Source organism: Psammomys obesus, unplaced genomic scaffold (genome assembly GCF_907164565.1).
Source record: "Psammomys obesus unplaced genomic scaffold, mPsaObe1.curated_primary_1811, whole genome shotgun sequence".
Lineage (NCBI taxonomy): Eukaryota > Metazoa > Chordata > Mammalia > Rodentia > Muridae > Psammomys > Psammomys obesus.
The window spans coordinates 20,868,413-20,882,739 of NW_026596134.1; the positions used below are offsets into that span (position 1 = coordinate 20,868,413).

Below are 14,327 nucleotides of genomic sequence, written 5' to 3' on the forward strand. Positions count from 1 at the left end.
TCTGTATCTAGGCCTGTATGAGAAACAAAGGGGTTAAAATCTAATTGCTATTTTTTTTCTCTACAATGAAACAAAGTAATAACATGCCACAAATAGATTGTTTTTCATGAGACAAAATGTTCAATAAATGTTTGTTAAATTATTTTAAATGAATGTCAAAAAATTGTTTGTAGAGAGACGAGTTCACAGGAAGAGACCTAATATAGAACTTCTAGGAGTCTATAAAGCAGTGGTTCTCAAACTGTGGGTCATAACCCCTTTGGGGATTCAATGACCCTTTAACAGGAGTCACCTAAGACCATCTACATATCAGATATTTACATCATGATTCAAAATATTAGCAAAATTACAGTTACAAAGTAGCAATGAACTGATTTTATGGCTGGGAGTCATCACAACCTGAGGAACTGTATTAAAAGAAGACAGGAACCACTACTCTAAAGCAATGGTTAGCCTTTACCTTGGAAGCACGGAATGCAGTGCCATGTAGCCTTGTTTATGGGATGTGCACCCTAGGTGCTAACTAAAGTTGGGTTTTTAGAGAGCTAGGTACATACCTGCTGAAAGACTCAAAAAAGTGATCAAAGGGTCAACAAATATATATATTCAACTGTAGTGAAATAGAGTAGTGAGTTGAGGTGATGGAATAAATTGATTGTTTTTGCCAACCTCCGATAAGCATCATTTCTTGCCTTTCAGAAAAAAAAAATGGGGGGGGGGTGTCTCCTTTTCTTTGATAATAACTGATTGGTTTTTTGTTGTTGTTATTTGTTTGTTTTATAATAAGTAGCAACTATTACTTCAGGGCTATGGTTCAGGAATTGTGCTCAGTACTTTCACCCACATTAATCATTTAAGTAGAAAACAAGACCACCAGATATGTGATACCTTTATACTTTCCCAGAAAAGGTGAGAATACTCAAGTTGTCAAAGTAGATAGAGAGCAGGCTTGTATTGAAGGCAAGTGTTGGAATTAAGCCTTCCTATTCCCAAACCCAGGGCCAGATTTAAACTTACTAGAAATGGAGAGTTCCATGTCAACTTTTTCACTGAAAGACAGTTGTCGGGCTCCTGACTTGTTCCCTCTTTTCTCCTTCTTCTAATGTCCATCCTCTTTGCCTTTCTAGATAGGAATTGAGCATTTTAGCAAGAATGCTCCCTCTTGATTAGTTTGTTTATGTGTACAGATTTTAATAGGTTTATCCTGTATTACATGTCTATATGAGTGAGTATATACCATGTGCATCTTTCTACTTCTGGGATAGCTCACTCAGGATGCTCTTTTCCAGATCCCACCATTTACCTGCAAATTTCATGATTTCCTTGTTTTTTTATTGCTGAATAATAATCCATTGTGTAGATATACCACAATTTGTGCATCCATTCTTCAGTTGAGGGGCATCTGGGCTTTTTCCAGCTTCTGGTTATTAAAGGCTTTGCCCTGCAGACTATCAATGTAGATGCTGAGACTTATGGGAAACCTTTGGGTAGAGTGCAGGGAATCTTAGGAAAGAAGTGAGAAACAGTAAGATCTGGAGAGGACAGGAACTCCATAAGGTGAGCAACAGAACCAAAAAATCTGAGCAGAGGGTCTTTCCTGAGACTGATACTCCAACCAAAGACTACATTCCTGAGACTACTTTCCTGAGACTGATACTCCAACCAAAGACATGGAGATAACCTAAGACCCCTGCACAGATACAGCCCATGGCAGTTCAGTATCCAAGTGGTTTCCATTGTAATAGGACCAGGGACTGTCTCTGACATGAACTGATTGGCCTGCTCTTTAATTACCTCCCCCTGAGGGGGAAACAGCATTGCTAGGCCACAGAAGAAGACAATGCAGCCACTCCTGATGAGACCTAATTGACTAGGATCAGAAGGAAGGAAAAGAAGTCTTCCCTATCAGTGGACTTGGGGAGGGGCATGCATGCAGAGGGTGGAGGAAGGGAAAGATTGGGACAGGAGGAGGAAGGGAACCACAGAGGAGATACAAAGTGAATAAAGTGGAATTAATGAAGAATTAAAAAGAAAGAAAGACAGTTGTTTCTATGAATACACTTGGACCAGTGTTTTCTAGCAAGCATCATTTCAGTTTTCATGGGAATTGTGGATAACCTATAGTGTGAGAACTTCAATGCAAGATTTAGCCATAAAATTCTTAATTTTAGCATGTTTCCAAAAATGCCCTTCTTTTATTAAACCAAATACTTTTAGACATTTGTTTAAAATGTGCTAGACTACAAGATATGATAAACATAATGAAATCTACACACCTAAAGAAGATAATCAAGAAAGTGGACACAGGCGAAGGTGATTAATCCTCATTTAGAAAGACAAATGGGATGTGCATTGAACTTATGACAGGAGTCTACCACAAAAGGCATCTGAAAGACTCTACCTAGCAGTGTTTCAAAGCAGACACTAAGACTCATAACCAAACCCTCGGCAGAGTGCAGGGAATCATATGAAAGAAGGGAAGTTAGTATGATATGGAAAGGATAGGAGCTCTACAAGGACCAAATATATCTGGGCACAGGGTCTTTTCTGAGACTGACACTCAACCAAGGACCATCTATGGATATAACCTAGAACTTCTGCTCTGATGTGGCCCGTGGTAGCTCAGTAACCAAGTAGTTTTCCAAAGTAAGGGGAACACAGACTATTTCTAACAGCATCTCAAGGGCAGGCTGTTTGACCCCCCCCCCCCCACCAAGGGGGGGAGCAGTCTGTTAGGCCACAGAGGAGGACTTTGCAGCCAGCCCTGAAGATACCTGATAAAACAGGGTCAAATGAAAGGGGAGGAGGTCCTCCCCTATCAGTGGACTTGGAAAGGGGCAGGGAGGAGACCAGGGAGGGAGTGTGGGGTTGGGGAGGGAATGAGGGAGCGGGATACAGCTGGGACACAGAGTTAACAAATGTAACTAAAAAGAAAAATAAAATTTAAAAAAAAATAAAAATAAATAAATAAATAAATAAATAAGAAAAAAAATAAAATGTGCTAGACACACTTGTGTTACTAAATGTCGACTATATTTATATTTGTTTGGTAATTGGGAATACACTTCTCAATCATACCGAGTAAGTCTTGAAATGACTTGGCTATACTATTTGTTAATTACTAAGTAAATTATTTTGTTGTGTACCATTTATGACGTAGAATATCCAAGGAGAGGATAGTACACAAGTCAAATAACACAAAAGTCTATTATGAAGAATCTTCTCCACATCAAAAACACATAAAGATATTTATATTATTTTAAGTATTTTTTATGCCTAAAAATCCTACCTTGTGCAATTAAGTCCCTGAATTTTCATACTTTTATTTGTTTGTTTGTTTGTTTATTACTTTTGCAGAAGGGAAGTCTCAGCGAGTCTGTGAAATTGAGCCATGTGTATACATGAGGCACCAAGGAACTGCACCTAACCGTAGTGTCCATGTGTTGTCCATTGTCTTCCAGGCAAGAGGAATGTTGCTATCAACATGATCTGAAAGGTATTAAGCCTCATTTCTCTTAAGCTATTTATGGTCTGTCCCTTCTTCTTTAAAGTGTATTAAGTAGGATGCATAGATCAAAGCAATAGAGCACCTGGCATACCTGGACATTCATGAATCTTTTTGCTGTTGTTTGTCTGTTTTACTAGGTAAATTATCTGAGATAATAAATATAAAAAGGACTTTATATAATTCAGCATCATTGAGCTTAATTTCATACCATTCCTAAGATAGTCAACAGTATAAATATCCTACTAACAAAACCTGAAAGCATTTAATATTATCTTTTAAAGCTTGATAGAGGTTAACTATTTAGTTAAATATAAAATTGAGGGTCATGGTGAAAAACAGGGTACAACACTGACTACCTGGTTCTGGAAGTGAACTGTGTGTGTACAGTTTCCTAGCTATGAGAAAATTACAGTCCAAGCTGAGTAGATGATGAATCTGATGAATGGAAACTCTAGGAAGAAACTATAAAAATTCACAAACTCATTCAAGTTTCATTTTAGAGTTCATTAAGTTTTTGTTTGTTTTGCTTTGTTTTTCACTGTGGTGGCAAGCTCAGAAAAAAAAAAAAGACTTCTAAAGCTTCCTGTTTAAGGTTTCTTTTGAACACAGTTTTGGAATAATTTTCAAAGTTTGTTGACTTACCGAAAACTCAAGTAATCTTTTTTACAATACAATGCTTCTGCCCTCTTACCTTTCTGGAATTCATCTTCTCCTCCTCCTTGTCCATCACAGCAATGTCAATACAAACACCTTAGGGAATGTGAAGATAACCTATCTCATAACTATGCCCCTTGGATGACTCTGTAATTAGTAATTAGTAAGTGGTCAGAATAACCAATAGCATATGAAAGTGGTTTTAGTTTGCTTGACTCTTAATAGAACAAGACCTACTTAGCTGTGTGCGAGATCATTTACCAAAGTTAAGAAAATAAAATTGCATCATAACACAAGGTTTTGGGAAGAAAATTTTATTGCTAAGCATATCCTTGAACGAAAAAGCAAATGGGAAATAAAAGAGAAAAGGTAAAAGAAAAAAGCAGTAACATCACAACATTATGAAAAAATTTCCTTTAGGCTCTGCGAAGAAAACAACAGGAATATGATGAAAGCTCACATACAGAATGCACGAGTTCCCATAAAATTGTCCAAATAGAAACTTACACTAAAAGGAATATAACAAATGAGCTTTTACTCAGATTTTAAAAAAATGAAAAGAAAGAAAACAGGAGATCAGTTCACAAGACCTCAAAACTCCAAGAACAGCAATCTGTCACAGACATCGAGATATAATCAACTTCATATAGGCTGGGCCATTTATCTAAAATCGTGCTTTGATATCATTTTATAGTCCTGTCTTTTCAATGACAACAAAAAGAAAATGAAAACTCTTAACACATTGAAATCTCAGATAAGGAGGAACATCGCTTTCCATACACATCAGAAAAGGCGACCATTGTTTTAGACTGTGCCTTCTGCCCCATGTCTTTAAGATATTTTTTTTCAAAGTCAAATATTCATGCAACTTACAAAGACCAGCAAGAGTAGATTTCTAAATCTAAACAGCTGATTGGTTTTCATCTGTACAAAAGAAATTGTATATGCCTGCCCCTCCGGATGACACACTTCACCTCTATGCGAGTATTTGTCTTGTTTCATCTTCTTGCTTTTTGAATGGCTACGGCCACAAGACCAGTTTATTATTACTCTGTACATTGTTTCCTCTTTACAAAAAGAAGACAGAAAAGAATGGGATACAAACCAAACAAACAGATAGAAAGGAAATAACAGTTCTTAAAGCGGTTATGTACATATGTGACTAAGGAATTATACCAGCAAAAATGTAGTAAAATATGTAAACAAAATCTGAGAAGTTTTTGTTGTTGTTGTTGTTTAAATTCTCTTTGACACAGTTAACTGTGACAAAACGAAAACTCACACTTTCTTCACATTTTAAGGTTTACTTTTTTGTTGTTTTGTTATTTTTCTTTTAAAATAACATTCTCATTCCACTTCAAGACTTTAACAGATTTCTGTGTCAGTCATCCCATCAAACATACCATGATAAATATATCTGTATATATATATTTATTTATATATATTATACTATTAAATCCTTTTTGTGTGTGTCACAGCAGCTTTATTCATTTATTTATTTGTGTTTATAAAAGATGGGTGGAGGGAGACATGAGGAGATGGAAAGAGAGATTTATTCACATCAGGCTACAAAATTAAACCACTATGGAAACCGTTTTCATGTCGGGGGTGGGGAAATAAGTAAGATTTTCACACTTGGCCATGATGTGGCTTGTGTGATCATGTGTGGTTGCATTACCAGTTGGGGACTCCCCTGCAGTCTGTTGAAACAGACACCGGCATTGTAGTTTCTTTATTTGCATGCATTTGGATCACACATCCATTCTACCCCCATCCCCTTCCCTTCCCTCGGAAAGGCTCTGCTTTAATTTATGGGGTTTATCTTTCCCCGTTCACACAATTTGGGTCTATGGACAGGGACAGTATTTTTTTTTTAAGTGAAACCAATAGCTCTGATAAAACCAGCCCCAAACCCATCTGCTGTAGGTTTGAGTGTCAAATACTAGAATTAGATCTTGGGGACCTGCTTTTCAAATAGATTAACATCCATAACATGGGTTCATCAAAGCGTTAGGAAACAAATGACCGATTCTAGAGACACCACAACCTGCTACGTGGAGTGAATGCCATGGTAGATTTTGAGTTCATATGGCAAGAGTCTCAAACATTTTATTTCTGAGTATTTTTTTTCCTCTTCTTATGTGCAGTCATTGTCAAAAATAAATAAATGAAAACCCAAAAGCCATTTTCCCCTCAGATCTTGGAAAGTTATACTCACACTGGCCAGAACCAGATAAGGGCATTTCTGGGTTTTTTTTTTTTTTAAATGTTTTGTTTTTGATTTTTTTTAAAGCATTTTTCTTTTCTCATTTTTTTTTTGTTTTTGTTTTTTTACATAATTAAACGAACAAACAAACAAAAAAATAACCCAACATTGTTACAGTCAAGATTCACAAACATCAGTACAGACTCACTTGGAGCTATGGAACAAGTAAGCCGTATAGTCTTCTACCCCTTTCAAAAGGTCCTGGAGAGAAGGAAGCTTCCAAGTCATGTGGAGTCATGGACTTGCTCCAGGGCACTAAGTCTGTGCTTTAGGATACAGCAGAGCAGAGAGAACTTTCTGTCTCCAGGCCGTGGATGCAACTTTGCAGCCTGGCTGAACATCACAGAGAAATACACCATCCTTACGTGTCCTTTTCAAAATGGTTTTCCCCACCATAGTCGTGGTACACCCCATCTCACAGAACACATCCAACGAGTTTTTTTTTTTTTTTTTTTTTTTTTGTTTTTGTCAAAGTGCTCAGGTGTGTGTGTGTATAAATAATGCTGTTTTAAATTCGCATAGATCGGTGTTGTGTTTACACGTAATACTCCTTGTCCTTGTTTTTCTGTTTCTTATGGCCGCTCTTGGAGCTGGCTTGCTTCTCCTTCATGAGCGTGCCGTTGCTCTGGGCCGAGTTGCTGATGTAGTTCCTCGTCTCGTCCACTTGATAGGACCCCTCGTCCCTGTTCCTGTACTTGTACATGGCGTACAGGAGGATCAAGATGCAGAGGGCGGCAGCAGCCACAATGCCGACGACCATCCCTGTTGTACTGCTGGACTCCCGGATCACCTCTGAGGCCCCCGGAACCCGTCTGATCCCTGGCTCCGTGGGGTTTGCTGTGGGCACATTACGGAACATGGGGGAAGTGATTAGTGGGCTCCGCAGTTTGGTGCTGTCTAGCTCATAGGCAGTGGGCAACGGAAGCAAGACTAGATCAGGCTGGGGTTTGAGATCACGGTTATTCATTTTGCCAGCTGGCAATTTGGGCACCATCCCAGACGAGGAGGACGCTGTGAAGCGGATCAGCTCAGGGGACAAAGATGTGGTTGTAGTTCTACTAGTTTCCGAGACTTTGTTAGGTCTAAAGTCCTTGGATTCCCACTTGGGCGCATGTGCTTTGTAGCCACCTTCGAAGATTGAAGTGGAAAGACTCTTATCTGTTACCAAGGAGAAGGTGGTGTAAAAATCTTCATCATCAGTAGGGGGCAGGTTAGAGTCAAAGGTTTCCCCTGAGCCATACCCAGATATCACCAAGCCATCATCATCACAACCATCGCTGCCTTGGTCCGACAAGCAAGGTAACCCCGCCTCAGAGGTCATGGACAGGGAATCTTTGGTGGTCTCAATAATGGTGAGGAGGGGGCGGAAGGTAGGGGGGAGTGTAATGGAAGGTACACGAGTAGCAATAGGAGGGGTAGCTAAAGGGTCTTCTACAAGAAGAGGAATAACTAATTCACCTCCTGGGATTGAAAAGAAAAAAAAAGACATAATTAGTACAGTCATAAACAGCTTATGCTTACTCTAATGAATGCAGGGCAGAGGTTATGCTTCTGAAATTACTATAAAATGACCTGGGTCTGCCTATGGGTATTTCTGGCTATTGCCTTATTACTCTGGGCTGATATAGAGCCAATTATATGCCTCTGCCCACCCAAAATTCGGAACCTTGAAATAAGAGTTTTAGATTTTAAAGATACTCTCAAGTGATTTAGAGTGACAGAATTCCAACAGGCTGGTTCCAGGATCTGCTGGCGAGATGGCGACTTCCAGTTTAAAATGGTCTTAGAAGTACTACAAGAACTTGGTATACATGTTGCATGCACACACACGGTGAGCTTTATTTACGGCTGCACATTTAAACATTTCTTTATTGCTTTCTTGGTTTCTACCTACTAGTTCTCACGAGCACGGAAGTGATCTATTTTCCACATCACCGAAACCAAACCAAGACCAAAGAACTGAAAATGTTTCACTCCTTTGCCATTATCTCAGTGATGGGGGGAGGGGGCTAGGCAACAGGTTTAAATGTTCATCTTGATGCATTTTTGACTAGGCTTCACTAGAAACTCTTAAAATGACAACTTGCCTCGCATTAGCAAATGATGTGTCTATTCAAGGCTTTTGTGATCTATGCAGTATATGCCGAAATGAAAACTCCATTAAAATATATATGTAGCCTAGATATCTGTGACTGGCTGGAAACTTATGTTGAGGTTGAGGAAAGCTGACTTAGCAAAGTAAATTTTTAAATCAGTGATTCTTCACTAGAATGGCAAAAAAAAAAAAAAAATACTAGTTTACCCAGAGAGCTACCTTATTAGATGGTTATTAAACACGTGAACAGCATGAAAAATCAATTTAAGAATAGTTCATAAAAACATAGTGTCTTGCAAATCACAGATGCAACAAATATTTTGTCAGGGAAGTTGATCATTTTTCCAAGGGCTGGCATTTCCTCCCATTTCAGCAAAAGAAAGTCTCTTTGGCAGCATCTCTTATCAGTTGAAGCTGAAGCAGGGTGATCTCAGGAAGTCACAGCTCATGTCCCCTCCTTGCATGTATTCTAGAAAAATATATTCTAGTCATAACTTAAAATGGTTTTAAACCACAGGTTCTTTTCAAATACTACAGAGAGGTTCACTGAGACAGTTTTCAGGTAGAACATCTTTTAGTAATTCTGGCTTCTTACAGTGGGGAAGCTGAGATTCTCGAACAACAGCGAACAACCCACAAAACAAAGGTGACCCTCTACTTTTATCTACTCTAGAGGAGAGAAGTCTCTGAGCTGAGGGGGAGTCTCCGGGCTTAGGGGAGAGGTGCCTCTGGATCCAGAAGGTTAGGGAAGGTACTAGGTAGGACATATGATTTGGCTGTTTCCCTGTACAGGAGCAGTACGTGTGATCTAAACAAAATGGCAGCCAGGAATGGCATGATTTCCCTCTCCATTTAGGAAGTTGAGATGATGATACAATGCCGTGAAAATGCTCTCTCTGAGCTGGGCGTAATGCACTTGTTTGTGTTGCTGTTGGTAGTTATTTTACTGAGACAGGGTGACTAGAGTTTGAACAATCTGCTAATAAGTATATCCATTGTTCAGGTACCCCGCTCTATCGGCGACAAAGCCAGACTGTGATTTGCAGCAGGTTCAGAGAGTCAAATCTTTACAGTTACACAGTCTGTCAAGATTCCTCCTAAAACGGTTCATTGGTAGAACTCTCCCATTCATCATCGCACAGCTTGTATCTTTAAACACCACCTATGCTATCCAGGTTCAGGCTTTGTTAAGAGGGGGCCCTGGTAGCAAACACATCAAAGGCCTTTGGCTGCCTCCCAACCTAGCTAATAATTGTGCTACCCAGCACAAGATAGGTGGTCAGGGCGACATGCATGTATGTCATGTCAATCACTCAGGAGGGGAAGCACAACAGAGAGTTGTAGGATTATTTCTCACCTAACAGATGATTTTGTTTTACGAAGGGAAGTAAACAAATATCTTCCTAAGACCCTCAAGATAGGTCTGGATTCTCAGTTTGACTTTCTATTCTAGTTCTTGGAGTTTGAACTGATTGAGCAAAATGATCTTTGCAGGGTTTTCAGAGCTCCAGGTTTGCTTTGCTGGACCAGTATGCCTATTTTTTTTTTTTTTTTACATTGTGAACATATATAATTCATATACCTTGCGACTTAGTTAATACATAATTTACACACTTTGCTAGTTTTTATAAATGGGATTTGGAGCACAATTCCCTGAAGATACGCTAGCCCTAAAAACGAATCCTGCACAAACTATTTTTCTTATTTTTCTAGAGGTGGGGAGAAGGCGCATGTGCTGCATTCAAGGGGATCTGGAAAGAGGGCAGTGTTTGGACGAAAGCTGGCAGCCATGGGGAAGAAACACAGCTTTCCAGGGGAGAACAAGACTGGGTTTCATTTTCAATTAAAACAATGTGCTGTCTCTCTCTCATTCTCTCTCTGTCTATGGTGTGTGTGTGTGTGTGTGTGTGTGTGTGTGTGTGTGATGGTGAGTGTGACACACACATGCCACATGCCACAGAGGACTCTGGCTCTGGAGTTTTGAATTTTTGAGGAAGGTTTTTTTTTTTCTTTTCTGCTGTGTGTACTCTAAGCTAGTGAGTCTTTAAGCATCCAGGTGACTCCTCTGTCCAATCTCCACTGTAGGCATGCGGAGATTACAATATATGACTCCAAGTCTGCAGTTTTGTGGGCTCCGGGGCACAGAACTCAGGTTGTCAGACTTGTGAACCGAGTGCTTTTATCTGCATCCATCTGGCTAGCCTTGGGTGCCTTTTAATCCTGGTTAACTAGAACAAACATTCAGCGCTGGCTTCATTACCAACACGAACCTGAGTTGTATGTTTCTTATGGCCATAACAAAAAACATTGCTCTTAAGCAAGGGAGCAAACCATGCTGAAGAGGAAGAGTCTCTGACTTGTTGGGAAGCAGTTTATTTAAATACAAATCCAAACTCTTGGCCCTTCACTCTCTTCCTGGTTACTAGAGGGCACTTGTTTACAGTGTTACTGAATCATCTGTAACAGTCGTGGGGAGACCTATATTTGGCTTGTTTGTTTGTTTTGTGTTTTCAATTTTTGCTAAAATTTCACAGTCTTGTTTGAAAGTCCAGAAAACCTGTTCTTATGACAGTTGAATAAGTCCACTCCCCTTTGCTATTCTTTTCTCATTCAACAGCCCAAAAAGCATTTCTGATTTCACACAAAAAAGTAAAAATAAAAATCCACCTTTTCCCAATAGTATAAATAGAGGGCTCGACGACTTGCTAACCTGCAGTTTCTAAAAGGCTGGTGAGTTCCAAAGTGAATGGGTATCAGATCCTAAGCAAGATCTGAAAATCTTCAAAACTATCATTTATTTTCTTTTCCTCAACGTTTTGCTATTTATCCTGGTTGCAGCAATAAGATATTATAAACAATGACCTCTGCCAGGAAAATTTGAGGCCAAACTATGCTGGACTATACTTGAAACCGTAGAAGCTTTTATAGTTTTTTTTTTTTCCTCTCTCTTAGTATTTCCAGGAATTAAAGCTGCCTGGAGTTTGAAATGAAGCTGCCTGGCATGGACCATTACTACAAATAGAATAGATGAAAACATTCAGGTAAGTGTAGACATTAAGAACTGCCTAGAATAGGTATATGAGTTGGAATATATAATTAAGTTTAAATATTCCATTATTTAATAACTTAATTATGTTATTAAATGCTGTATGTATGCATATATGTGAATATGTGTGTCTGTGATTGTTCTATGTAGTATATATTCATGTGTGTAAAGGGGCAGGAACATCCATATACAAATGCATATTCCCTCTGTAACTGTTATTTCTCTGAGGTAGAGTCCCTGAAAACTGGAGCTCATGTTCTCCAGCTAGGCTGGCACCTACCAAGCCCCACAGATCCTCCTGTGCTACTCTCCATAGTGCTGGGGTTACAGACATACAAATGAGACTTAATCAAGCTCATGTGGGTGTTGGGATCTGAACTTGGATCCTTATAGTCATAGAGCAAACACCTGTAAGCACTGGCTTATCTCTCTACCTGTGTACTTAACTTTAAGTATGAATACTTTTCTCTAAGTATTGAGATGTATACACTGTGCACTCAACCCTCATTTATGAGCGCCACAGTCATGGATTCAAGTGACTGCAGGTAGAAATGGCACCCCCCCCCCCAAAAAAAAGAGTCTGCACTGAATATGTGCAGACTATTTTTCTTATATAAAATATATAGACTAACAATTTTGCATAGCATGCACATTACATTTGCTATTTTAACTAACCGAGAGATGAATTAAAGACCAAGGAAGCTATGCACAGGTTCTATGCAAATTATGCCTCTTATTTTGTTTTGGACATTGGATCTAGATATGTTGCTGAAGCTGTCCCTAAACTTCTGGGCTCAAGCAAAAGCCTCAGCTTCCCAAGTTGCCAGAATAATAGTCATATACTAACATACCTGGCTGACCATGGTATTTTTTAATAAGGGATTGTCTTAGTTTCTTTTCCTATTGCTGTAAAAAAGTATTCTGAAAAAAGTAATTTTAAAAATGAAAATTAGACAGGTTTTCGTCTGTCTCACAGTTCAGCGTTAAAAATCCATCATGGAGGTATGTCATAATAGGCAGGAGCTTCAGGGAGCTGGTCACATTGCATCCATAATCAGTAACGGTAAATGCTTGTGTTCTGTTTACATCTTTTTTTTTTATTCCCAAGATCCTGCCTAGGGAATGATGACACCCACAGTGGACCAATCTTTCTATCTCAATTAACTGAATCAAAATAATCCTTTACAACTATGTGCAAAAGCCTGGCTCTCAGGCACTTAAGTACACACAGATGTTGGCATCAGAGAGGTACCCAGAACTAATCCTCCACACCAATGGATCCAAGGGCAAACCTCATATGAGGTGAGGGAGCAGGAGATATATTTCTTAAAAATAATGGAATAGCTAATAATATGCCCCTCCTTCACAAAGACATACAGTGATCAACCCTGTGTGTCTAACCTTAGAAAAGTCTTCACACAATCAAGTCTAAAACCAACAGGCAGAGTGATATGAAAGCTGGAATACATCCAAATCCTAATGTTTTATGCCATCTCTGGAATTTTCCTTTGGTTTAGTACAAGAGCTATCTGTATTCTTTAATGTTAGCATCTTAAAATCAGGAATATACACTTTTTTTTTTGACAAGGCTGTGCTTTTCCTTAAACTAGAGAGCTCACTAGGGATATAAAAGGTCTATTTTAGCCCTGAAGGCTGCCCTGCTTTTTCGCTCTATGAGTGTATTTATAGATATATAATTCATGCCTCTAGGGTTGATATCTAGCAAAAGGGTCTGTCTGCCATTGCAAAAGACAGCATATTAAAAATTCAAAAGAACTCTTCTGAACTGTGAGGATGTTGTTGGTCATGGTGAATGTAATGGGTCACCAAAAAAAAAAAAAAAAAAAAAAAAAAAAAAAAAAAAAAGACCAGCATGAAGTAGTTTCAATATGGCTCCGGCCTTTCTGACTCTCTGGAGACAGCTGACTCTGAAAGGTCACATTCAAAAACAATGATGCTAAGCAGAGAGCCTCTAGAGAGGATGCCATGCTCCAATTGCTGAAATTCCGTTTTTATGTCTATTTGGGTTCTTTACCTTATCTCTGATTTGCATTATTCTAATTCACTCACTACATAAAGACACTCATTTACATATTTGGTGTCATAGGAGTGAGCACTTCAGTGCACAGATATGCTGAAGGTTTTAACCATTAAACGGCTCTGCATCGATGACCTTCAGAAATAAAACTTCTCTGGACCAACACAGCCAGTGCTTGGTGGAGAAAACATCAGTAAAACTTAAATGTTTCAAAGGAGCAATTTAGATTTAACAAGATGAGACTCTTTAGGTAAACCCTCTGACACACACACACACACACACACACACACACACACACACACACACGTGTGTGTGCATGCATACCTAAAAAATTGCAAGTGGTTTATCTGGAAAGAATTTAATTCTGAAAGGGTACCCAATCTGTTTTTTAACATAAGTCCCAAAAAAGAGGAGCCACAGCTGCTTGATGTGATTATGCGTAATAAACTGGGGAATGCCAAGTGAAGCTTTCATTTGCTTATTAATTAAGAGCTTTTGTTCTGAAGCCAGTAAGCCTAGACCTCTGTTAACATTGGAACTACCCTTTCAAGGCACAAGACTCGGTAATGTTTCTTCAACTCCAAGGAAAAATGGGAAGGCATCTATTTCAAGGCAGCACCCACTGAATAGTTACTGTAGTGCCTACTGCTACTCAGAAAGGCTTTACTACTTTTATTTAGCATTTTGACCTGTAAACGCTCCAGTCGTTGATCAGTTTCT

The 14,327-nt window shown here is 39.0% G+C and overlaps 1 protein-coding gene across 4 annotated transcripts in view; it reads right to left on the bottom strand.

Annotated features, from left to right (window-relative positions):
- Positions 1-4,468: 4,468 nt before the first annotated feature.
- Nrxn3 (neurexin 3) overlaps positions 4,469-14,327 on the bottom strand; it is a 1,537,891-nt gene continuing 1,528,032 nt past the window's right edge. For 2 of the 4 annotated variants that reach the window (XM_055593211.1, XM_055593212.1), the window contains one exon: positions 4,469-7,889. In XM_055593211.1, coding sequence (XP_055449186.1) covers positions 6,964-7,889 — 926 coding nt within the window. In that variant the 3' untranslated portion in view covers positions 4,469-6,963. The remainder of the gene's footprint in view (positions 7,890-14,327) is intronic. The other 2 variants (XM_055593213.1, XM_055593214.1) reach the window with 1 other exon arrangement.